The following is a 24202-nucleotide window of genomic DNA, read 5'->3' as shown; positions in this document are numbered from 1 at the left end:
CCTCAGATGAGTCACAACTATGAATGTGAAAAGGGGAGGAGTGAAATGGACAAATGGCGCTCCTTTCCTCCTCGAGCCAGCAGAAGAAAGTTTGCTCAGCTAGATTGGGGGACTTCTTTTGCATTTCAAAAGGCCGGCTCGACAATGCCCTTAAGGGTATCTGTTCTGGGAGAGTGGTACTCGAGTGGTACTTGGGTGGTACTCGAAACCGATATGTTCAAACATCTGCCCAGGTTGGATTCTCCTCTTATCCTGTAAAACCCCCATCCTCCTGTTGTAAAATGCGAATCACATATTAAAATGTAACAAGCCGAACAGAAATGCTTATAAGGCTGTCTTTAGTTCTGTAAGATACGGAATTCGATCAAAACTCCGTCCCGAGCTTGGTACCAAATAAATTCTAAACTTTCCTCATTGCGGCTGTCTTGAATTTTATTGCCTGGGCTATTTCAGTGTGTAATGACTAATTCTTTACCCCACCACCCAATGATCAGAAGTATATTTTAAGTAAGTTTTTTCTCAATTACATGGAAACAGCAAAAAAAAAAAAAAAAATTAACATTCACTTTTTAAAAGTTTGACTACAATTTCTCTTCTTTTTCCCTTCCCTTCCTTGAGAAGAGCAATTTGATATAGACTGTACGTGTGTAGTCAAGCAAAATATGTCCCTCTTAGCATTGTTGCAAAAAAAAAAAAAAAAAAAGACCAAAATAACCATAATAAAGTTTTTTTTAAAATATGCTTTGCTCTTCTTGTGCTGTGACCCAAGATGATTTCAAGAGACTTGAGATGGAAAGTGTCATCCATATTCAGAGAGAGAATTATGAAGACTGAATGTGGATGGGAGAATAGTATTTTCATTTTTTTTTTTCCTTCCCTTTTGGTCTTTTTTTGCACAACATAACAAATATGGAAATATGTTTAAAAAGATAACATATGTTTAACCTATATCAGATTGCTTGTTGTCCTGGGGAAGAGGGGAAGGAAGGAAGGGAATGCTATCATTTAGAACTATGCCCAAAGGGCTATAGGAGAGCCAAACCTCTCCATTTGGTTCCCTGAACCCCAAACCTGCCATTAGACCTCATCATTTAACTCCCTGACCACCAGGAATCTTAATCTCATCATTTGGTTCCTCATAATATTACAAAAAGAATTTCTGAAACTATTTTTACATGTATTTCAAAAAATAAAGTACTACTGAGAAAAAAATAGTATGCCTCAATTTGCATTCACACCATCAGTTCTTTCTCTAGAGATGGATAACACTTTTCATCATAAGTTCTTCAGAATTGTTGTGTGTGGCTGTATTGTTGAAAATAGTTAAGTCAATTACAGTTGATCCCAGTCCCATTTATGTCCAAGGTTCACTTAGTTCTGCTCATTTCACTTTGTACCAGTTCATATAAGTCTTCACAGGTTCTTCTGAAAGCATCCTGCTCATCATTTCTTATAGCACAATAGTATTTCATCACAATCATACATCACAACTTTTTTTTAGCTATTCCCTAATTGATGGGCATCCCCTTAATTTCCTTATCATAAGAATTGCTATTAAGTATTTTTGTATATATAGGGGCATGAGTTATTCTTGCTGAAACTATGCTGATTCTTTGTAATAACTTTTCCTTTCTAGATATCAATCAACCATCTCTTTAACAAATCAAGAATTTTTTCAGGAATCTATATTAAATGCATTCATCTGTGATTTGTGGATTCTGTTCATATCAGATTATCCTTTGTGGATTAGTTAAGGTAATAAGATATGCAAATATTTTTAATATGATTGTACATGTATCACATATCATTTACTTTATTTTTTGGGAGAAGGGACTCAAGAGAGGGAGAAAAATTTTGGAATTCAAAAAATCTTATAAAAGTGAATATTGAAAACTATCTTTACATGTAATTAGAAAAAATAAAATAATATTAAGTGGAGGAGGGGTAGGGAAGAAATTCTAAACACTGAAGATTTTCATATATAAATTCCAAAATGAAAATAAAATCAAATATTTAGGATTAAGAACACACATTTACACACAAAGGAAATTAGGGATGTTTAACTTGGACACAGTATGGAGGGGAGAAGACACATGACATCTGTTTTCAAATATCTGAAGCGCTATTAAATGGAAGAAAATGGGCTATTTACAACCTCCAGCCACTGTTGGTTCTATCTTTTAAGGTCAAGCAGAATGGAAGATTTAGTCTTGAAGTGAAAGAAGAAAAAGCTTTCTAAGTTGTGCCAAAGTGGAATGGATTGCTTTAGTAAGTGGGTTCCAAAGAAGACTTAGTGAACACTTTTAGGGAATGTTATAGAAGGAATTCTTGGTCAGGTGTGAGTTAGATTAATGTGTTTCCTTCAGTCTCTGAAATTCTGAGACTTCTTTAATTAGAAATACTTTGTGGCTATAAAGAAATTGGCTTTCTTGTTTTTGACTCATAAATTGACCTTGAAAGGCAAATTCCAAAGAAGAAATTACAAAAATGTTTTGAATTGAGGCCCAGTCTCCCAGTGACATTCATTTGGATGGCTAAATGCTGGTGTGTTTAACAACAAAATTCTTATTTTATAGTCCTGCTTATTTCTGAATAAAATAGTGTTTGTATTTGGAGTGCCATCCATACCATAAGGCCTTCCAAATGTCATCTTATTTCACTACTGACTTTTAAAATTAAATCTAGAGCCCCTACAGCCTATCTAAAATGCAAAATTCAAGCTAGACTACCCCTTACTTCCTCCCTCTCCCATACATCACTGTCCATCCTCTAAAATTCACCCATCCTCTAAAATTCAGATCTCAAAGAGCTTTATCAAAGAGGTGGCAGGGCACCTAATCTCAATAATCCTATTCAGCTGGATGCTTAAGTAGTCTTTATGTTTCCCCCTCCCCCCCCCCCCAAAAAAAAAAAAAGTGCAACTGGGTCTTGCTATTATATGCCAGGTCTTGTTCTAAGGTTGGGGATACAAAGAAAGGCAAAAACATAGTACTTGCTCACAAGGAGCTAGAATATATATTCTCAGAGAGAAGGTACTAGCAATATGGTGGGGTTAGGGCGTGGGTTCCATCCAGGAAAAGACTCCAGCAGACTGAGCTGAGGCTTCCAAGAAGCCAGCAAAGTCAGGAGGCCGAGTGAGGAAGGGAACTGGACAGGCAGTGGAAAAGTACAGTCACGGAGCCTGGAGATGATGTTCTGTTTGAAAAATGACAAGAATCCCGGTTAAACTAGATGCGAAGTACTTGGAAGGGAATAAAATGTAAGAAGACTAGGAGGGGCCAGATTATGAAGGGCTTTAAGTACCCCAAAGAGAATTTTCGATTTGATTTTTCGAGGTAGTAGGGAGCTGGGGTTTACTGGGGGAGAGGGGGATATCGCATGGTGTCAGAACTGCGCTTTAAGGAAAATCACTTTGGCAGCTGAGTGGAGAGAGTAGAGGCAGGGACTTCTGGTTGAAGTCCATCTCAATCGTCCATCTCTGAAGTCATTTGCCGGTCCTAGCCATCCTAGGGCTCTTCCAAATTCCAGAGCATAAAATAGCCTGGGCACCCTAAGAGAAAGGTGTAGGACTTTCTCCACATGGAGGGGAAAAAAAATCTCACTATAATCCTCGATTTAGAAGTTAGGTCTTAGAGATCATAGACTCTTTAACTCCTTCACTATAGAAAAAAGGAGGCCCTAAATCATACAAGTAATAAAAGGCGGAAATACTGAAGAAGTAAAGGAAGCCTTATGAACATCAATCAAAAAAGTAAAGAAATAAGACGGAGAAATTCAGAAGCACAGCCAGTACGAGTGAACTTGACAAAGTCAATAAAAACAAATCTGTCATTCATTAATTTCCGCACTAAGATCTTCTAGTCCTCCAGAAGCCTTAAGGCCCCTTTTATCCCAACTGCATCCGGGTCCTCAAATTCCCAAACTTCAGGTCCTTTTTCTAACCCCACCCCCTGGAACGCCGACAAATAAAATGGGCGGAGCTGTGACGTTACTCGCAATGCCACGCGAGCGCGCTCTCCACCCCTCTTATACCCCATTTCACGCTTGCGCAACTGAGGTTCAGCCCAGGTCGTTCTCATTGACCCTCCCCCTCCCTAACTAGTTTCCCTCCCTCCACCTTCTATACCCTAGCAACCGTCGTCCCCGCAGCTTACGCCCACTTCTGCCTCAGCTGCGCATGTGCGCCTGTTTCGGCCGCCTGGGCCCCGCCCTCTCCGTCACCCGTAACAACCACCCGTCCCTTCTCTTCTCTTCTCCCTGTTCCTCCTCCCCTTCCCCAGCCCACTCCCCGGAACCAGCGGTCCGAAGAGCTGCTTCATCAGTAGCGGTAGCATTAGAAGCAGAAGCCAGACTAGTAGTGCAGCAGCAGCAGCAGCGACTCCAACACCGCCGGAGCCGCCGGGATGAGCGCCTCCCGCCGCCCTCTGCTCCGAACCCGGCCTTTCTGACAGGAGGTAGGCGCGCGTCCTGGAGGGCGGGCATTGTGCGCATTCTCGGCCTTCCAAAGCCGGCGGGATGGCGGGACTGCCGGCAAGCTGGCGGGAGGGTGACTTTGGGCTCTCCCGATCTCCCGCTCCCGAGGGCTCCTTCCGTGTCCCAGCCTTCTTTTGGGGACTGCTTCCTGTCCTCTGTCAGCTAGGTGCCAACCGTCTCCTCCTCAAGGAGCCAGGAATCCGCGTCCCTTAATTAAGCCCCTCCAGGCTTATAGGTCCTGCCTGACCTTCAAGATCTGATTCTGAATCCCTGGAACAGGGGTTCTCCTTTCAGGTCATCCGCACCCCTTCCCTCTTAAGCTGACGGGTCCTGGATCTCTTGCGGCTGCATTTCGCCTTTCCCCAGGCCCTAGTCTAGCTTCCTTCCCTTAGGCCATTTCTCCCAGGCCGAGGGTGGGGAAGATTTATAACCTCTCCATTTACGTCCTAACCCCCCCTCCTTCCCTCCCCCCAAAAAACATAATGTTACGATTCTGTCTTCACTTATGAAATCTTTTCCTTCCCAAAGACCCCTACCCTTTTCCTTCTCTCCTTTTGCTTTCCCTTCTTTGGGTCCTGCTTATCTTTCTTTCCAAATTGTCGTGTTCTCCCCCTTCTCATCACACCCCCTTTCTTCCTCCGCCTGGAGTCATGCTCTCTTTAACTTTTGAGCCTTGGTTTTCTCATCACCACCCTAATCTCAGTCACCCTTCAATTTCCTTAACCCCTCTCTCACCTAGCTTCCATCTCTCAGTATTCTATTCAGGGTTTAGCCCCTAGTTACTTCCTCATTTCTTCCGGGATGGCTGAGTCTTCGAGGACCCCTAGGTCTTCATCCACTTCTGGTTACTTTCACAATCTCTCCAGAGATAAATCATGTCTGCCTTTGACAGTACTTCCTACATTTTTTTCGTATTTTCCCAAATCCTTTTGGTACCACTCTCGCCCTCAAATGTCTTTAACCTTTCCTCACTTCTTTTTTAAGGGGTTTGATTTTGGGGGTTCTGGCACTTATTGCTCACTTTCTGGGTTTTTCTCATCTGTTATTCAGTAGATGAAGTTTTCTTTAGTAGGAGTAAACCTTGCCCTCCTTTTTGGGCTTCTCTTTTAAACTGAGTAACTTGGTCTCTTCATTTTTTTTTTTTTTTTTATCTCTTTAAAAGTTATCTGTGATTTATTTTTAAGAGAACGTATTACCGTAGAAGCAGCCCAACAAAGGATGTCACTTGCCTTCGTAATAAGGTTCTCTTTGGGAACAAGTTTTTGGCCCCAAACATCCCATTTCTACCATTTTCTCAGATAGAAAGTTGAGCAGATTTTCTAAGAAATCTGATGAGCAATAGTAGCTCAAAAAGCAAATAATTCACTAAAGCAAATGGCTGTTAAAAGTTTCTTTAAAAACTTAATCCACACTCCCAAAGATTTGTTCCCTTTTATATGTCAACTCCCTTAACAGTAGGTGGTAAACTAAAGATATTTATGATTTATTTTTTCCAGATTAAATGCTGGATTGTAATATACCCCATAGAAGTTTTAGAGTTAAAATCCTGGAGTTTGGGCCATGATAGTGACAAAAACCAATAAACTGTACTAAAATCAATCAATAAACATTAAGGTGTTGCAGACACCATGTCCTGAGAATGCAAAAAGAGGTAAAAGTCCTACTCTCTAATAGCTTAGATATAATGGGGGACACTACAAGCAATACATACAAAACAAGCTATATACAGAATAAATAACACTAGAGTTAAGAGGGCTTGGAAAAGGGTCTTATAGAACATCAATTTAGTTTCTGCTTAAAAAGAAACAAGGAAAAAAATGAAACTAAGTAAAAACATCCTTTTCACTGAAATGCTAACAGTATAAGACTAAATGATAAAATGCTTATTAAAACTATAGAAATTTTTCAGTTTTTTTTCACAATTGGATTCTAACACTAAAGTGTTACCTGTCATCTGCTGTTTTTCATCTGTATATTTCCTTTATTATTGAGCACATATTTGTCAGTTAGTTTTGATGTTATTACTTTAATTATTAACTTAAATAAAAAAGGAAATACCAGTTTGGAAGAAGAAATATCTGGTTTCACAAAGCAACAGTTAACTGAGAAAGCACTGAAATGTAATCAGAAGAACCTGATTCTGGTCCTTTTTCCTTTTATTCATAACTTTCTCCTTTCATCACCCCAACTTGCTGTTTAACCTCCTTAGGGAGGATACCTATATTCTGTCTCCCTAGATTTCAACTGCCTTATGTGAAATGAAGGTGTTTTACTAGATGTCATCAGAGATCTTTCTGTTCTCCAGCTCTGTAGTTCTGTGTTTGAGGAACACAAGTCTGTTTTCAGAAAAATTTATATTGGCATTCATCCAACAAGCTAGAGAATGGTTATCTACATTATAAAAGGATTCTTTTCAGTACAAACTTTTCTTTTATTTTTGTACATTACAGATCATTAATTACTTGGTTAGGAATAGGTCTGAGAAACTTTCCTTTAGCTTTGTGAAGATAAATCTTAAAATGATAGAACAAATTGGAAATTAAAATTTATTTGCCAAAATTCAGATGTAGTCAATATTTTACTTGAGTGCTTAATTTGAATTGTGTGATTTTTTTTCTTTAAATTTTTATCTCTTTGTGTTTTCCTCCCACTTAATATTTGGTGAATAAACTAATTTTTTCATGTATTAAAATAATATAAATTTTCTTTCCTAGATAAAGATATTAGCCTGACTTTGTAGTAGAATCTAGGATTGTAAACTCTAGCAAGGTTAGGTTGCCTTTTTCTCCACTCTTGTTTTCATGTTAAAAAAAATTATCCAATTACCTTTTCTTAAAATCTACTAAAAATTCAGCTGATTCTATATTTTCTTTCCTTTATTAGTTTGAAATCCTTGTTTTTCTATTATGGGGGGAGTAATGGGAATGTAATGTACAAAGATAAAAAACCTTTTTTCTCCCATCATGGTGTGTTTTTGTATGTGTTTTGCAGGTTTGAAGATTGCTAAAACATTACAATCATGGTGCAAAAATACCAATCCCCAGTGCGGGTGTATAAACACCCCTTTGAGTTAATAATGGCTGTAAGTACTTTAATTTGTTACTCAGTTTTTTTTGGATTTAAAAAAAGTGTTTTTGTTGTTTTTGCAAATTTGATAATTTATATATAATGCCTTTTAAAATAATTATCTTTGCCTCCTGTTCTTCATGATTTGTCATTTTATACTTTTATATTCTGCTAATCTACTTTATTATCTTGCTTTTTAAAATATCTCAGAATTTTTTTTTTTTTGGTGAAAATGGACACAATTTTGAGAAATTGTATTTTAAAAAAAGATACTGCTGTTTTGTTGCTTAACGATTGCTTGTTTTTTTTTTTTTTTTTTTTTTAAAGTGGAAGCTTGCTAAATAATTTTTCACCCAGGATTGCTACTATATATTTTCTTTAAAAGAAAAGGGGGGAAAAAAAGAGAATATGAAAAACATTTCCTTATTTTGTTTTCTTGTTTGTATTAAAATACATTTTAGAAGCATTCCTTTTAGAGGGATTTTGCATTTATCTTTTAGGGTTGAGTTTTTGCTTTAATTATCCCAATAACTTTTTGAAAAGTACTTTTTTTCTTAAATAATAATCATTTCCAAATATGAACTAGTGAAAATCAGAAAGTTTTTTATTGAGAATGAAGGTAGGAATTGTTTTGTTATTGCCCTTGCAAACTCAGCTACCATGTACGATGTCATTTGTGTAGGGAAACTCCTTAGCCAATTTGTTTACGACTTTGTATGTCTTTGAGAGTTATCAGAGACACATTAACTTCAAGGTCACATAATTATTAAATGTTAGGGTTGAAATTTGAATCCTGTTCTTCCTAATTCTAAGCCTAGCACATTATTGTGTCACCACAGTGCCATTAATCTTGTGCACAGCAATTTCTTAAGAAAAGAATTGAAGGCAGCTAGGTGGCACAGTGTATGATAGAGCACCAGCCCTGAAGTCAGGAGGATCTGAATTCAAATCTGATATCAGACACTTAATACTTCCTGGCTATGTGACCCTGGGCAAGTCACTTAACCCCAATTGCCTCAGCAAAAAAAGAAAAGAAAGGAACTGAAACAGGTTTGATTTTCAGCTTTTGAGGAGCTTCATCAAAGGGGAAACATGTCAGAAAATGAATTGTAGAGGAATTTAAGGAAAAATAAATGAAATAAACATTTTTTGGAAAAAGAACTCAGTTAAATCAATATAATTATTGGTATTCTGATAAATTCTTTGATGAAAGAGGGTGCAACTTAAGGCTAAAAGAATGTGGTTTTAAGGTTATTCAAAGATTTTAGTTAGCTACATACATCTTTTTTGTTCTATTACCATTTTTAGAATTGGAAATAAATATTGGGCAATCTTTTTTCAAAGTGGATTGAATCTAGTTTAGTCTCTTTATTCATCTGAATTTGTCCTATTACATTTATCATGAATAATAATTATAATGTGGAAGTTCAGTTTACTACTTTGTTGCCAATATGGTAGGATAAGGTAAGATTAATATGAAATTATAAATAGGTTTTTTTTTTTTTTTAATTCTGCAATTTTCTATAAGTTTTTCCCTGTGATAAGTTGCTGAGGATACAAAGAAAGGCAAAAACAGTTATGCCTCCACAGAGTTATTATTCAGATGGGGGAGTCACTATACAAACACAATACCTGTAAGATATATAACAGGGAAAATGAGGAATAATCTCAGAGGAAAGGCATTAGTATTAAAGGGGACTAGGAAAGGCTCCTTGCATTCAGTCAACCAATAAATACTTATTAAACACCTGTTTATCTGAGACTTGAAGGAAGTCAGAGTAAACTAGGAGACTGAAATGAGGAAAGAGAGTATTACAGGAACGGGGTATAGCCAATGAAAATGCACAGTTAGAAGCATTTTGTCTAAGAAACAGTAACAAGGCCAGAGTCATTGGATCAGTTGTAAATACTTGAAGGGGAGAAGAGAATAAGATGTAAAAAGACTAGAAAGGGATGTAGGAGTAAGCTTTGAGAGCTTTGAAAGGCAAGCAGAGGATCTTATATTTCGTCCTGTAATTAGTAGTGAATCATTAAAATTTATTGAATTGGGATGGTGGTGATGGTGACATGGTCAGTCTTGTGGAAGATCAGTCACTTTAGCAACTGAACGTAGGATGGATTGGAGAGAGGCTTTGAGGCAGGGAGACCCAAACAGAAATCTCTTGCTATAGTCCGCAATTGAAGTAATGAGATCCTGCAATAGGGTTATAGCATTGTCAGAAATGATGTATTGTAAAAGTAGAATCAATAAGAGTTGGCAACAGATAGGATAATGGAGGTGGTGGGTGAAAGAATGAGGATTTGAGGATAACAGCTAGGTTATGAATCTTGATGATTGGGTGGATAATGGTACCTTTAATAATAGGAATATTGGGAAGAAAGGAGTTTGGGGGAAAGATAATGAATTCAGTTTTTGACATGTTGAATTTTAAATGAATAAGAGAAATATGGATCAAATTGTCCAATAGATGGTTGAAGACTTAAGGCTGGACATCAAGACAGTAGTAAGATGGTAGAAATTTTTTTATACCCTGTACTATCATTCTAGCCTATATGTCATACTTGTCAATTAAATATCATCTATGCTATATGTAAATAAAACTGTTCAGATAACAATTTAGTTGTAGAATATTCTTCCTTTCCACACAATTCATAGTAAAAAGATTTTGACTGTCATAATAATGTATACAGAGGCAGTTTAGAAAGTGCAATGGATTATGCACTAGTCTTAGAGTAGAGTTCAAATGAAGTCTTATTCTTCCTACCAGTGTGATCTGGGCAAGTCACTTAAACTCTGCCTCGGTGCCATCAATTTTAAAACAGGAATAATAATAGCACCAGCTTCCCAGTGTTGTTGTAATAGTGCCTGGAACATAATAAGCTCTTAATAAATGTTCCTTTCCTACTCTATCCCCCATTGCAGTATATTTCTAGTTAGATAATTTTGTATGTTGGTGGTAACGGTTCAGAAAAAGATACGTGTATATGTTACGCCTTCAGTACTTTAGGTGAAATATATTCAGAGAGGTCCATTTTAAAATAAAATTAATTTTTAGTTGTAACATTACAAGGTTGTTTATGTAAAGGACTGCTTGCCATCTGGGGGAGGGGGTGAAGGGAGGGAGGGGAAAAATTGGAACAGAAATGAGTGCAAGGGATAATGCTGTAAAAAATTACCCTGGCATGGGTTCTGTCAATAAAAAGTTATTAAAAAAAAATTACAAGGTTGTTAAAGCTATATGGCAAAGAAGTAGTTGTATGTATTCTTTTTATTGTTGAAAACTTGTGTGAGATAGTTTGGATCAAAAATTTATTACTTGAATTTGTCTGTTCTCATCTTTTTACACCCAGTTATAATGTATAGCCATTATGATCATGTGGTTTGAGATCATCTCATACATAAAAAGTTAATTTCACATTTGATTTTTCTTCCTATTCATTTAATATCACTTGATAGGCCAACGCCTTATTTTCACCCTGATATATATTACATCCCTCCCCTTCCCTTATGTTCCTAACTTCCTAAATGCATATTGTTTATTTTCAGGATATTTGATGTTATTATTTTCATACCTTAATTCCCTGTCTGTGACATCTTGTCATGTATCATTATCTTCCTATATTCTACTTTTTGTAACAAAGTTTCTGACAAAATATAACATTGGAAAGCACCCTCTCCTAGAAGTATTATTATACAATGTTTGGAGGCATTTGGGGTACAAAACACATTTTGCAAGTAAAATAGAATTTATGGGCAGCAAATTAAAGTTGATAAATTATAATTTACTATAAAATTATATATAACCTTATGCATCATTTAATCTGCATTATATTTTCTTTTGTATTTTGTTTCATATATATATGTACATGCATACACACACACACACATACCTGTTGAAAATGTAAATAACAATCCCTGAAACACTCATTTTCTTGATAGTAATAAAATAGAAATTAATTTTCTTGATGAAATTAGGAAACAAACTTATAACTTAGAGATTGGTTATATCTCTGTGTGTTTTAGAAAAGGGAGAGAGAAAGACATTCATAAAATATTTCTTAGCATTAGTAATTTTTTTTTTTTCAAAAAGCAGAGCCAGAGTAGAATTATCTAGGAAATAACTGAGATGTTCTGGAAAGAGCTCATATTTGAGAATTAATAGCTAAATTGCAAAGTACCCTATTGACATTTTATAATCGGTTGTGTATTTAGAGAATAATTTCCTAACAAATAGTTTTGGGTGGTAAAAATTGGTTTAATTTTAATACTTTAGATGTTCAATATATTAGCAAACTATAGCATTTCTTAATTGCATCATAATTTTTTAAAAATTTTAAAGTTTTTTATTATAGCTTTTTATTTACAAGATATATGCATGGATAATTTTTCAGCATTGACCCTTGCAAAACCTTCTGTTCCAACTTTTCCCCTCCTTCCCACCCTCTCCCCCAGATGGCAGGTAGACCAATACATGTTAAATATGTTAAATACAATATATCATACATATCCATACAGTTATTTTGCTGCACAAGAAAAATTGGACTTAGAAATAAGGTACAATTATTTTATTTTTAATAATAAAGAAAAGAAAATCAAAAATGCAAGCGGACAAAAACAGAGGGATTGGAAATGCTATGTTGTGGTTCACACTCATTTCCCAGAATTCTTTCATTGGGTGTAGCTGGTTCACTTCATTATTGAACAAATGGAACTGATTTGGTTCATCTCATTGTTGAAGAGAGCCATGTCCATCATAAGTGATCATCATATAGTATTGTTATTGAAGTTTATAATGATCTCCTGCTCATTTCACTCAGCATCAGTTCATATAAGTTTCTCCAGGCCTTTCTGAAATCATCCTGCTGGTCATTTCTTACAGAACAATATTATTCCATAACATTCATATACCACAGTTTACTCAGCCATTCTCCAATTGATGGGCATCCATTTAATTTCCGGTTTCTAACCACTACAAAAAGGGCTGCCACAAACATTTTTGCATATACAGGTCCCTTTCTCTCCTTTAAGATCTCTTTGGGATATAAGCCCAGTAAGTAACACTACTGGGTCAAGGAGTATGCACAATTTGATAACTTTTTGAGCATCGTTCCAAATCGTTCTCCAGAAAGGCTGGATGTATTCACAATTCCACCAACAATGTGTCAGTGTCTTGAGTTTTCCCACATACCCTCCAACATTCAGCACATAATAAAACTTTTAAAGCATTCTAAGGAATGTTAGATTCTATTTGGCTATTTGACTCACAGTTCTTTAATTCATTTGTGTTTTCTTTTTGAAGTACTAATTTATGTAACATTTATCTTAAATGTTTCTTCAGCCTATTTCCTGGGATACAGTTTAAAGAAACCATAATTTAAACTTTTTAACACAAATTATTTGCTTTCAAACTAAAATGTATCAATACTATTTTAAAAATATCTTTGTAAACTCCATTTTAGCTTCTAATTTACAAAGTGGCATTTTTAAGTGATTCAAAATAATTTTAAATTTGGTACTTTGAAAAAATTGTGAATAATTCTGTCACTGTGGATTTCAACTTTTCTGTGTCTTTGTAAGGCTTTACAAATAACTGTGGCAAAAAATAATCAAATTATTGGTTGCTGATCTGCTGATAAGCTCTTACTCATTCATAATCATCATAAATATGAGGCACTTCCATACTTTGATGAAACATGGGAGTATAGTTCATTTATATTTGGTCAGCAGAAATTGTATGATCTACATAAACTTTTTTCTTATTTAGATATGTTTCTAATACCATAAAGAAAAATTTTCAAGGGATTCAACTATTGCTAAGAAATAATTCTAATTAAAATATAATCTTTAATTTACAAGTAAGTATATTCAGTTGTTAATGCCAGTCATAGAAGAAAAGCAGCATCTAAAAGCAGGATAGAATATAATCTTTGTTTAGAATGATGAGATAAGGGTATGGAGCTACTATTGTGCCACAATGTGACTTCTTACTCCACGAGAATAGAAGTGGTAATGAACGTCATAGAACTGTGTCCTTTACCAAATTGACTCATAGTTTTCTAACCAATTGAATTTGCCAATTTGTGCATGTGCATGCATGCCGTGTGTGTGTGTGTGTGTGTGTGTGTGTGTATGTGTGTGTGTGTAAATCTTTCCTGTGTGTGTACGTACGTACGTGTGTGTACAAATATGACTTAAATGGCAAATTCTATATGGTTTTGAGTTAATTATTGAGGTCAGAATTTTCTGCTATTGCTTTATTACAAATTTTCTATGTCACTAATGTAAAAAAGAATCATAGACTTAATAGTCATTTATGAAATGGTAATTAACATTTCTTCTCCCCTCATCTTTCCTCTTTTTTCCCCTCCCTTTCCCATCTCATCCGTCTGTAATACCAGATCAGTATTGCTTATACTCATGCTGCTACTTTGCTCAGAATCATCTACAATGACTCCTGATTGCCCTTTGAGTAAAATTTGAAATCTGAAATCTAGCATATAAGACTTTAATATTATACATTCTTAATCTCATTACTATTTCTCAGCCAACCTTGACTTCTTAAGGTTCCTTCTACCTATCCTATATTTCCTTACCACTATGCCTTTGTTGATCCTACTTTAATTTCTATTTTTCCTTTAAAGCCCAACTCACATGTGTAATCTCCCCAAAGATGATCATTCCCCTCCCTCTCATGTCTCCTCTGACTTGACACATTTTTTTAACATTTCTTTCATGGGTTTCTTATGTATTGTTTTGTATTATAGGTTATATAATTCCTCTACAATCCTGTAAAATCTATATTTTATCTAAACTGTAAATCTTATGCAATATCTTGCATGGCACTCACATAGTAGGTGCTTAATAGTTTTTTTAATATTGAATTTTTAAAATGATTTTTTTAGGTTACATATGTAGATTAATTTTTTTTTTTTTACATATTTCCATATGAGTCAGGTTGGGAGAAAGAAATCAAAACAAAAGGGAAAAACCACAAGAAAAAAAAAGGGCAAAAATAGTGTGCGTTGATCCACATTCAGTTTCCATAAGTCTCTCTGGATGTGGATAGTATTTTCCATCCAAAGTTTATTGGGATTGCCTTGGATCACTGAATTGCTGAGGAGAACCAAGTCTATCATAGTTGATCACACAGTCTTGGTGTTTTGTACAATGTTTTCTTGGTTCTGTTTGCTTCACTCAGCATCAGTTCATGTAAATCTTTCCAGGCTTTTCTAAAATCAACCCGTTCATCATTAAAATTGAATTCAATTGAATCTTTGGAATTAGGCATCCTTTTGGTGATAAATAGTTTAAAAGAGATTTCAAACAAATGAATCAGTTAAAAAGCACTTATTAATCACTTGCTTAATACATTATTTCAGTACATGGAAGTAGAGTAGTGAAACTTGTATCTCTATCACTAACATTCCAGCTCTTTATATTTGTAAAGAAATTAAGTAATTGTTGGTTTAAGCTTTTTATCTTTTACAAAGTCATAAAATGTCAGTGTCCATAATTTCTTGTTTCATTTTACATATGAGGAAACTACAATCCAGATGAGAAAGTGACTTGCCCATGTGACAGTATGTGTTAATGTCAGAGCTGAAACTATCCATCTCTTGATTTTGTTGGTGATGTTTCCATTATACCATAGTGTTAAAAAGCAAGCTTTCCCTTATAAAGATTAGGCTAAGTCCTCTAATTGTATATCGTTAAAATGAGTTGAAATTGATCAAGCCCTTAAATCAGCATCTCTTTAAAGTAAGTAATCAGAGATCTTAAAATATATGTAAATATATATGTTGGCATAATCTGACACTAACTGCTGCTGTGAGTAGTGGCTAGAATAACCATCCATGTCCAAAACCCAAACAAATTGTTGTGAACTGTATTTATTACTAGGCAGACCTTCTCTAATTAGGAGGATTAAACTTCCTTTTTTTCACACTAGTTTATTATACCAACACCTTGGTGACAAACAATGTTACTTATCTGGTGCAAGGGCCTCTTGAAAATAGAAATAGGAAAAACGGTATCAGTGTATCTTACAAACTAGGGTATAATACTGGTATAATTTAAATAATTATAATCATAAAAAGAATCACATTACACATCAGCAGAATTATTTGCACAGTATTCAGTAACATATCTACTAATACAATTGGTAGGAAGTGTTGTTGGGGGATAACACAGTTTGCAGGACTATTAGACATTTTTACATTTCACCTCTTCCTTGATCTTTCCAAACCCTCTGCTGTTGAAAGCTTTTCAGTGAAGTGGCCAGTTTTTTCTTTTTCAGAATCCATTCTCTCTGATTCAGACATTTCCCTTATAGTTAGCCAGTGGTGTATGTGTTGTCATGTTGGGAGAATCATGTCACCACTATAATAACAGACTTCTATACCTTTTGATACTCACAAGGCCACTTATTTAAGGATAGGAAATGCAAAAGAGAGGTGGCCCCATCATTGTCACAGGGTTGCCTTGGCAGGACATAATGCTCACAGCTACATGGAGCTACATCAGAGATAGGGTGGTCACATCCCCGCTTCCTCCATTCTTAGAATATAGCTCAGAACAGTCCTCACAAAATGAAGGTTACAGCCAAAAAATTCAGTAAAGTAAAAATCATATTTATGAGACTTGTTTATTGAAGTTGAGATTGCTAGCATTTTTTTTCTCTGTAATTTATGTAGGTCTATCATTATAATAGATGATAGGTAGCATTATTATTTGTAGATATCTTTGCTTATTGTGGAGCTGAGGTCAAGTGATTCTTAAAAGAAATATACAATGTTGAGATCCTCAAAGGGGGAAAAACACTATTTTGTTTTTACATGTAAGAGAATAAGTTCAGCAAAAATTGTCCATAGGACTATCCTATGGATAATGATAGATAAAAATAAATATATTAAGTATAAACATAGTAGTACTTTCAGGAAACTTACCATCTTGTTAGGAAGATTAATAAAACATTTTTTAAAATTCTAAACTTATTTACTGCCGTCTTCCCAAATGAGCATTTCACAAGCAAAATAGAATACCAAAAAAAGATTGCATGTGAGACCCTAAGTTTCTGTTTCTATCCCATGTAGCTTGCTTTAAAACAAATATGATAAAAATAAAATTACCCTGCTTATGTGCTTCCTTCTGTATCCCACTACAATTTTTGTCTAAGTAACCTTCCTTTTAAAAGGCTAGAGCAAAAAAGTTATCAAACTGTGCATATACTTTGATCCAGCAGTGTTTCTACTGGCTTATACCCCAAAGAGATACTAAAGAAGGGAAAGGGACCTGTATGTGCCAAAATATTTGTGGCAGCCTTGTTTGTAATGGCTAGAAGTTGGAAAATGAATGGATGCCCATCAATTGGAGAATGGTTGAGTAAATTGTGGTATATGAACGTTATGGAATATTATTGTTCTGTAAGGAATGACCAGAAGGATGAATACAGAGAGGACTGGCAAGACTTACATGAACTGATGCTAAGTGAAATGAGCAGAACCAGGAGATCATTATATACCTCAACAGTGATACTGTTTGAGGATGTATTCTGATGGAAGTGAATCTCTTCGATAAAGAGATCTAACACAGTTTCAATTGATCAAGGATGGACAGAAGCAGCTACACCCAAAGAAAGAACACTGGGAAATGAATATAAGCTGCTTGCATTTTTGTTTTTCTTCCCGGGTTATTTATACCTTCTGAATCCAATTCTCCCTGTGCAACAAGAAAACTGTTCGGTTCTGCACACATATATTGGGTCTAGGATATACTGTAACCTATTCAACATGTAAAGGATTGATTGCCATCTGGAGGAGGGGGTGGAGGGAGGGAGGGGAAAAATCAGAACAGAAGTGAATGCAAGGGATAATGCTGTAAAAAATTACCCTGGCATGGATTCTGTCAGTAAAAAGTTATTTTAAAAAAAAAAAAAAAGGCTGGAGCAGAAACTATTGTGCTTTCAGCTGAAATTAAAAGAAAAAAAAAAACAGGGATATTAATCCTGATCTCAGATGAAGAAAAGCAAAAATAGATCTAATTAAAAGAGATAAGGAGGTGCAGCTAGTTAGTGTAGTGGATAGAGCATCAGCCCTGAATTCAGGAGGACCTAAAGTTAAATTCAAATCTGGCCTCAGACACTTAACATTTTTTGGCTGTATGACCCTGGGCAAGTAACTTAATCTCAATTGCCTCAGCAAAAAGAGAGAAAGAGAGGGAGAGAGAGGGAGGAAGGGAGAGAGAGAGAGAGAGAGAGAGGAGAGAGAGAGAGAGAGAGAAGGATACTATTGATAATTGTACCCCATAGATTTTGCTAATGGGTACCATAGATAATGAAGTAGTGTCAATACTAAACATATATTCACCAAGTGGTATAGCATCCAAATTCCTAGAAGAGAAGTTAAGAGAGTTGCAAGAAGAAATAGACAGCAAAACTATATTAGTGGGGGATCTCAACCTTGCTCTATCAGAACTAGATAAATCATGCTATGAAATAAACAAAAAGTTAAGGAGGTAAATAGACTGCCTTTTTATATTTTGTACATGTGCTTTCCTCTTTATTAAAAATGGGGGGAGGGAAGGGAATCCTTTTAAAGTTCTAAGCAAAATAAGTCCACACAGTGGTCATGTCCAAAATTGTGTCCTTCTGCACATCAACTCTCCTGTCAGGAAAGGGGTAATATGCTTCATTAGCATCTACACCTGAAGAGGTTGTTGAAATCTTTCCTTTGTGCAGAATCCTTATGTCTTTCAAAATTTTCTTTTATTTTGTTACTGTTTAAATCATTGTTCTGGTTATGCTAACTTCACTCTACACTAGATCCTGATTCTTAGGAATCGGCTCTTTGATAATATTTAATGACAATAATATTTTATTACATTTATGTACCACAATTTATTCATGTATTAGACATTCCTTTAGTTCCAATTCTGTTTTTTTCCCAACTTTGTGATCAGAAAGTTGTTTACTTGTAACTATTCCCAATATTTTACTCCTTTTTAATAATTTACCTTCTAATCCCACCTATTTCTTATTGAGTATATTTCTTTATGAAACTTCATGTATATATGTATGTTTGTGTCTATTTTTTTTTTGCCTCAGATAAAAGTAAGGTTCATCTCATACCTTCTTGCTCTTCTCCATTCTCCATATTTATACTCTTCTGTATTCCAGTTATGAGAAATACTAAGTTCTATCCCTTTCTTCAACATCCTTTTATCTAGTGTATCCCTTCTCTAAATTCTCAAATCAGAACTAGTTCATCCACAGGTGTTGTACTTTAAAAAATCTTAATATTCTTAACAAATATTATTTTTCTCCCATTATTAGAAATATTAGTGCTGTGTCATCATGTAGCTCCTTCCAATTGCTCAAATAAGTTACCTTTTGCATTTGTTTCTGGACTTTTGTATTTGTAATTCAGAATGACTGCTACACTCTGATCTTTTGATCAGAACTGCTGTAATATCTTTTAAACTCAACTTTGCAGCGTATATTATTAGTCAGAATATTTTTTGCCTTTTTGGTATATTCTATTCTAAGATTTAATTTTATTAGAAAGTGCCGTTTTTTTTTTTTTTTTTTTTGATCTTGACTGTGCTTTCTTGATACTTCTGATACTTCCGATTTCTGGAAGTTTGCCATATTTTTTTCTATGATGTGGAAGCTCTGGATTTTGGTTATGATTGCCGAGGATTGAATGTTAAAGTAGTTAGGAATGTTTAAACTAGGAAACTTCCTATGCATTACTTCTGGGCTGCTGCTGCTAGCTACTACCCTTTCTCATGAAATTGCTTCATCATTATTTGGTTTTAGTGTAGGTTTTTTTGTTTTTTTTTTAGATTTTTGCTGGAGCAGTTATTGGGAAGCTGAGTTGCCTACCTCAGGCACCTATCTTAACTAAGAGGTCTAAGTGAAAATTACATACACATAATGAAATATGCATATGGTTAAACAATTACACCATATGATTAAATGGAAAAAAAGACAAAAAAATGTAGTAGGAAATCAGGACAGGAAGAAGCATTGTGGTCAGTAAATATGTAGGATTTCTTGTGCAAACATAGACTATTGTCTTGAAAGGCAATTACAATTCCAAATGTGTCAAATAATTTTGAGATCATGATTCCTGCTATAAAAACATATATTTAGTATCAGTCATGTGAAGTTAACAAGAGAATGCTTTTGTGTTTAGGGCTTTAGATAAATTTTCTAGCACTGTGCGAATAAGGTTTAGATTTATTCAGGCCACAATATGAGCTGAGTGATTGGTTTCCTGATGTGAGCTTTTTTCCCCCTTTCAGTGCTATGTAATTCAGTCTGTGGAAAATGTGAATACTGAGTAATACTGAGCCTGATTAATTTTCCAGAATATATTGTTAATTTTTTCTTAATGTTTGAAAGTAGTAAAAGTAATTTTGATTATTTAGGGCCCAATGTTGTATATATTGTTAGATATGATCACTATATAGGCTATTATTACTCTGTGTGTGTGTGTGTTTCAAGATTTAGGGTTCAGACCAGTAGAGGATTTATCTTAATACCACAGTCATTTCTGAAAAAATAAAAATGAAAGTTAGATGGAGTGTATAAATAAGGCAGTTTCAACTTGCCTATTTTAAGTGAGTTGAGGGTGAGAAATGAGAATTGATTAAAGAACTAACACTATCACAATAATTTCTAAAGGAATTTAACTAATGTAAATCAATTACTACAATAGAGATTAAATACTGGAAAACAGTTCTACAAGAAATTACTTGATATCCTTGGCAGGGTTAAAGAGAATAATTAATAACAATATCAAGTTAGAATATAATCTCCAGTGATAAATCTTGGGGGAAAGAATAATAGAAGATAATCTCTAAAGAAAGAGGCAATAGAAAGAAAAACCAAATTTACAGAAAATCTTATGCCCAAATATTCCCAAGGGCCTTTAAAGGGTGAAAATGAAAAAATAATAAATACTAAAAATATAAAAGATCCTTTCAAGGTTTCTTCAGTTCTTCAATAACAATGGAACCATCCCATCTAGATTCTTAGTATCAAAGTTATTATCAGAATTCTCCCAGAATAAAATACAGAAATATCATTAGATATTAGCTAAATAACTTATAAGTGTCAGCTAGGCATGGATAAATAAAATAACCCAGAGATTTGTTTTTGTTGTTGTTGTTTTTGTAATGTTGATAGGGCAGAGATTTTTTTTATCTAAGGTCTGTAAATGTCTATTTTGGGGGTGTTTTTTTTTGGTTGGTTTTGTGACTGTGTGTATAAGGCAGTCTTGTGACTTGTCCAGGATCACACAACTAGTGTCAAGTTTCTGAGGCTGGAGTTGAATCCAGAATTTACCTGGTTACAGATTTGGTGCTCTATCTACTCTGTCACCTAACTGCCTCTAAACTTCTTTTTAAAAATTATTTTATATTTATATTCAGCATAACTGTTTCCCTTTGTAATACTATATATTTTATTTTATGCATTCATATATTCCAAGAAAGGATCCATTGGGCTTCATTAGACTGATAAAGATTTTAACTCTTTGATTTAGAGAAAATATTACCATTGAATCATAGCCAGCCACCATTACTAAGATTATTTTTAAATATAATGGAACTTATTAGGTATCAGATTATCCCTTACTTAAGATTCCACATGCAGAGTTTTTTTTGTTTTTTGTTTTCATTTTTTTCTTTCTTTTTTTTTTTATTATAGCTTTTTATTTACAAGTTATATGCATGGGTAATTTTACAGCATTGACAATTGTCAAACCTTTTGTTCCAATTTTTCCCCTCCTTCCCCCCATTCCCTCCCCCAGATGGCAGGTTGACCGATACATATTAAATATGTTAAAGTATAAGTTAAATACAATATAAGTATACATATCCAAACAGTTATTTTGCTGTACAAAAACAATTGGACTTTGAAATAGTGTACTATTAGCCTGTGAAGGAAATCAAAAATGCAGGCAGACAAAAATAGAGGGATTGGGAATTCTATATAGTGGTTCATAGTCATCTCCCGGAGTTCTTTGGCTGGATGTAGCTAGTTCGATTCATTACTGCTCTATTGGAACTGATTTGGTTCATCTCAGTGCTGGAAATGGCCACATCCTGGTCCTGCTCATTTCACTCAGCATCAGTTCACGTAAGTCTCTCCAGGACTTTCTGAAATCATCCTGCTGGTCATTTCTTACAGAACAATAATATTCCATAATATTCATATACCACAGTTTATTCAGCCATTCTCCAGTTGATGGGCATCCACTCAGTTTCCAGTTTCTGGCCACTACAAAGAGGACTGCTACAAACATTCTTGCACATACAGGTCCCTTTTCCTTCTTTAAAATCTCTTTGGGATATAAGCCCAGTAGTAACACTGCTGAATCAAGGAGTATGCACAATTTGATAACTTTTTGAGCATAGTTCCAAATTGCTCTCCAGCATGGTTGGATTTGTTCACAGTTCTACCAATAATGCATCAGTGTCCCTTTCCCACATCCCCTCCAGCATTCCACATTATCTTTCCCTGTCATTCTAGCCAGTCTGACAGGTGTGTATCCACGTGCAGTTCTACCATTGACAATTTAACAGTGATAGAAAAAGAAAATGCCAGAGGGATAATAGATTGGTATTTATTTGTCAGATCAAAACATAATTATTATATAATTTGCTTGGCAAAAAATTTGCTTTGTGAATCATCCAAGACATCACTCTTAAGTGTTATTGTTCTCATATCACGTCCTGTGGTAGCTCCACAAAACTTGGTATTTTTATATTGGATATAAAATTATAAATATCAGTCTGTATAGTGTTTTATACCCAGCAGGTGGGTAGATGTAATAAATGTAATCATTAGTTGTCCAATTCAATAAAAAATTCCATACATTCTTGCTACAATTTAATGTATATTTGTCACAATTTCATTTTGTAATTCCATTTATTCAGCAAGCATTTATTGAGTACAAAACATTGATTCTTGGGAGACACAAAAAGGATAAATATGACAATATAACATCATATACAACTTTATTATAATTAATATTGTGCCTAAAATGAAAATGCAATAGGTATTGAGAAAAAGGATAGATGTTTAATATGTTTTAACAAAAAGATTTGAGAGACGATATTTCAGAGAAGAAGGGTTCTGCTGCAGAGGCAATAAATAGTATCAGAGTTGAGAGAGAAAGAAGAGACAGAAATAAATACAGAGAAAAGTTTTACTGAGGTGATGGAGAAGAGAGCAATGTAAACAAAAGTACAAAGGCAGCAGCAGTACTTAAACTCTATGGAAGACTTGAGAACTGTAAAAGTTGATACGTTTGACTTTGATTCCAGAAAGCCTTGGATGGTATTTAAAATGCTGTTTAGAAGACCTCCACTTTGGAGTACTGGTAAAATTAAGGCAGTGGATGGTATTGCCAAAGTAAATATTAATGCAGAGTTGTAAACAAAGATAGTGTTGTCTGGTTGTTTTTCTCCCAGCATTTGAATTAAAGCGTGGAAAGAGTAGAATATTTAGTTAAAATGAAAAGCTTACCAAATTGCGTATTTCTAAGGCCTGAGCCTCTTCCCTTCTGCCTTCCATTATATTAAAAAATATTAGCTATGTATATAGTGTTGTATGTTTTGTAATTATTTTGATTTGTACTTCTCTATCATATTAATCTGTCATTTTATATATATACTATGTATATATTTATGATTTATATCAAAATTGATATGATTTATATCAAAATTGATATGATTTATATCAAAATGTTAATAGTCTTGTGGGCTTATTTTACATATTCTTTTCCAAAACTATTTTTATAATTTGTTTTTTTGCTTATTCTTCTAGATTTTGTAAGTAAACTATCATGTAAACAGAGATAGCTTTGTATTCTCTGCCAATTTTCTTGCCTTTAGTTCTCTTATTTTAATTCTGGTTTTGCCTTTTTTAGAATTGTGTTAAATAACAACAGGGGAAGGTGGAATTAATGTTTACTTTGGGAAAGATTCTAGGATTTCTCCTTTTCACATAATGCTAGCTTTTGATTATAGCTACCTTTATCATATTTTATAGCTATAAAGTTCTGTACTTATGCTTTGTAGGATTTTAAAGTATGAATGAGTTGTCAAAGGCCTTTTATAGAAATCTGTTGATACAATTGTCTGTTTTTTGCCATTTTTGTTTTTTAATATAGTTATTGTTTGGTCATTTCAGTTGGGTATGACTCTTTGTGATCCTATTTTGGGATTTTCTTGGCATAGGTATTGGAATAATTTGCCATTTCCTTCTCCAGATTATTTGACAGAGGAGAAACTGAGGCAAACAGGGTTAAGTGACTTGCTTAAGATTACACAACTAGTAGTGTCTAAGACCAACTTTGAACTCAGGAAGATAAATCTTCCAGATTCCAACCCCAGAGTCCTATTTACTACACCAAATAATCACCCTTTTAACATATACAATTGTTAATTGTTTTGATAATGTTAACTACCCTTGCATTTCTGCCATAAATTCAACCTGATCATAGGAATTTTTTTGGTAAATACTGCAACCTTTTTCCTATGATGAAGAGATATAATAGACACTACAAATGATAAATATGAAATGGAAGAGCACATAGCAAGGAAAGGAATTTGACAAAGTAGGCAAATTCCACTTAACAATTGGCCAGAAGA

The 24202-nt window shown here is 34.6% G+C and overlaps 1 protein-coding gene across 1 annotated transcript in view; it reads left to right on the top strand.

Moving 5' to 3' along the window:
• Positions 1-4242: 4242 nt before the first annotated feature.
• Positions 4243-24202, top strand: part of SEC14L1 (SEC14 like lipid binding 1) — a 100449-nt gene continuing 80489 nt past the window's right edge. Inside the window, exons 1-2 of the mRNA XM_051995524.1 lie at positions 4243-4454; positions 7465-7555. Coding sequence (XP_051851484.1) covers positions 7493-7555 — 63 coding nt within the window. The 5' untranslated portion in view covers positions 4243-4454; positions 7465-7492. The remainder of the gene's footprint in view (positions 4455-7464; positions 7556-24202) is intronic.

This window comes from Antechinus flavipes, chromosome 4, assembly GCF_016432865.1.
Source record: "Antechinus flavipes isolate AdamAnt ecotype Samford, QLD, Australia chromosome 4, AdamAnt_v2, whole genome shotgun sequence".
In the NCBI taxonomy this organism is placed as follows: domain Eukaryota; kingdom Metazoa; phylum Chordata; class Mammalia; order Dasyuromorphia; family Dasyuridae; genus Antechinus; species Antechinus flavipes.
Note: the sequence above shows the minus strand (reverse complement) of the source record. Positions and strands in the feature narration are given on the sequence as shown.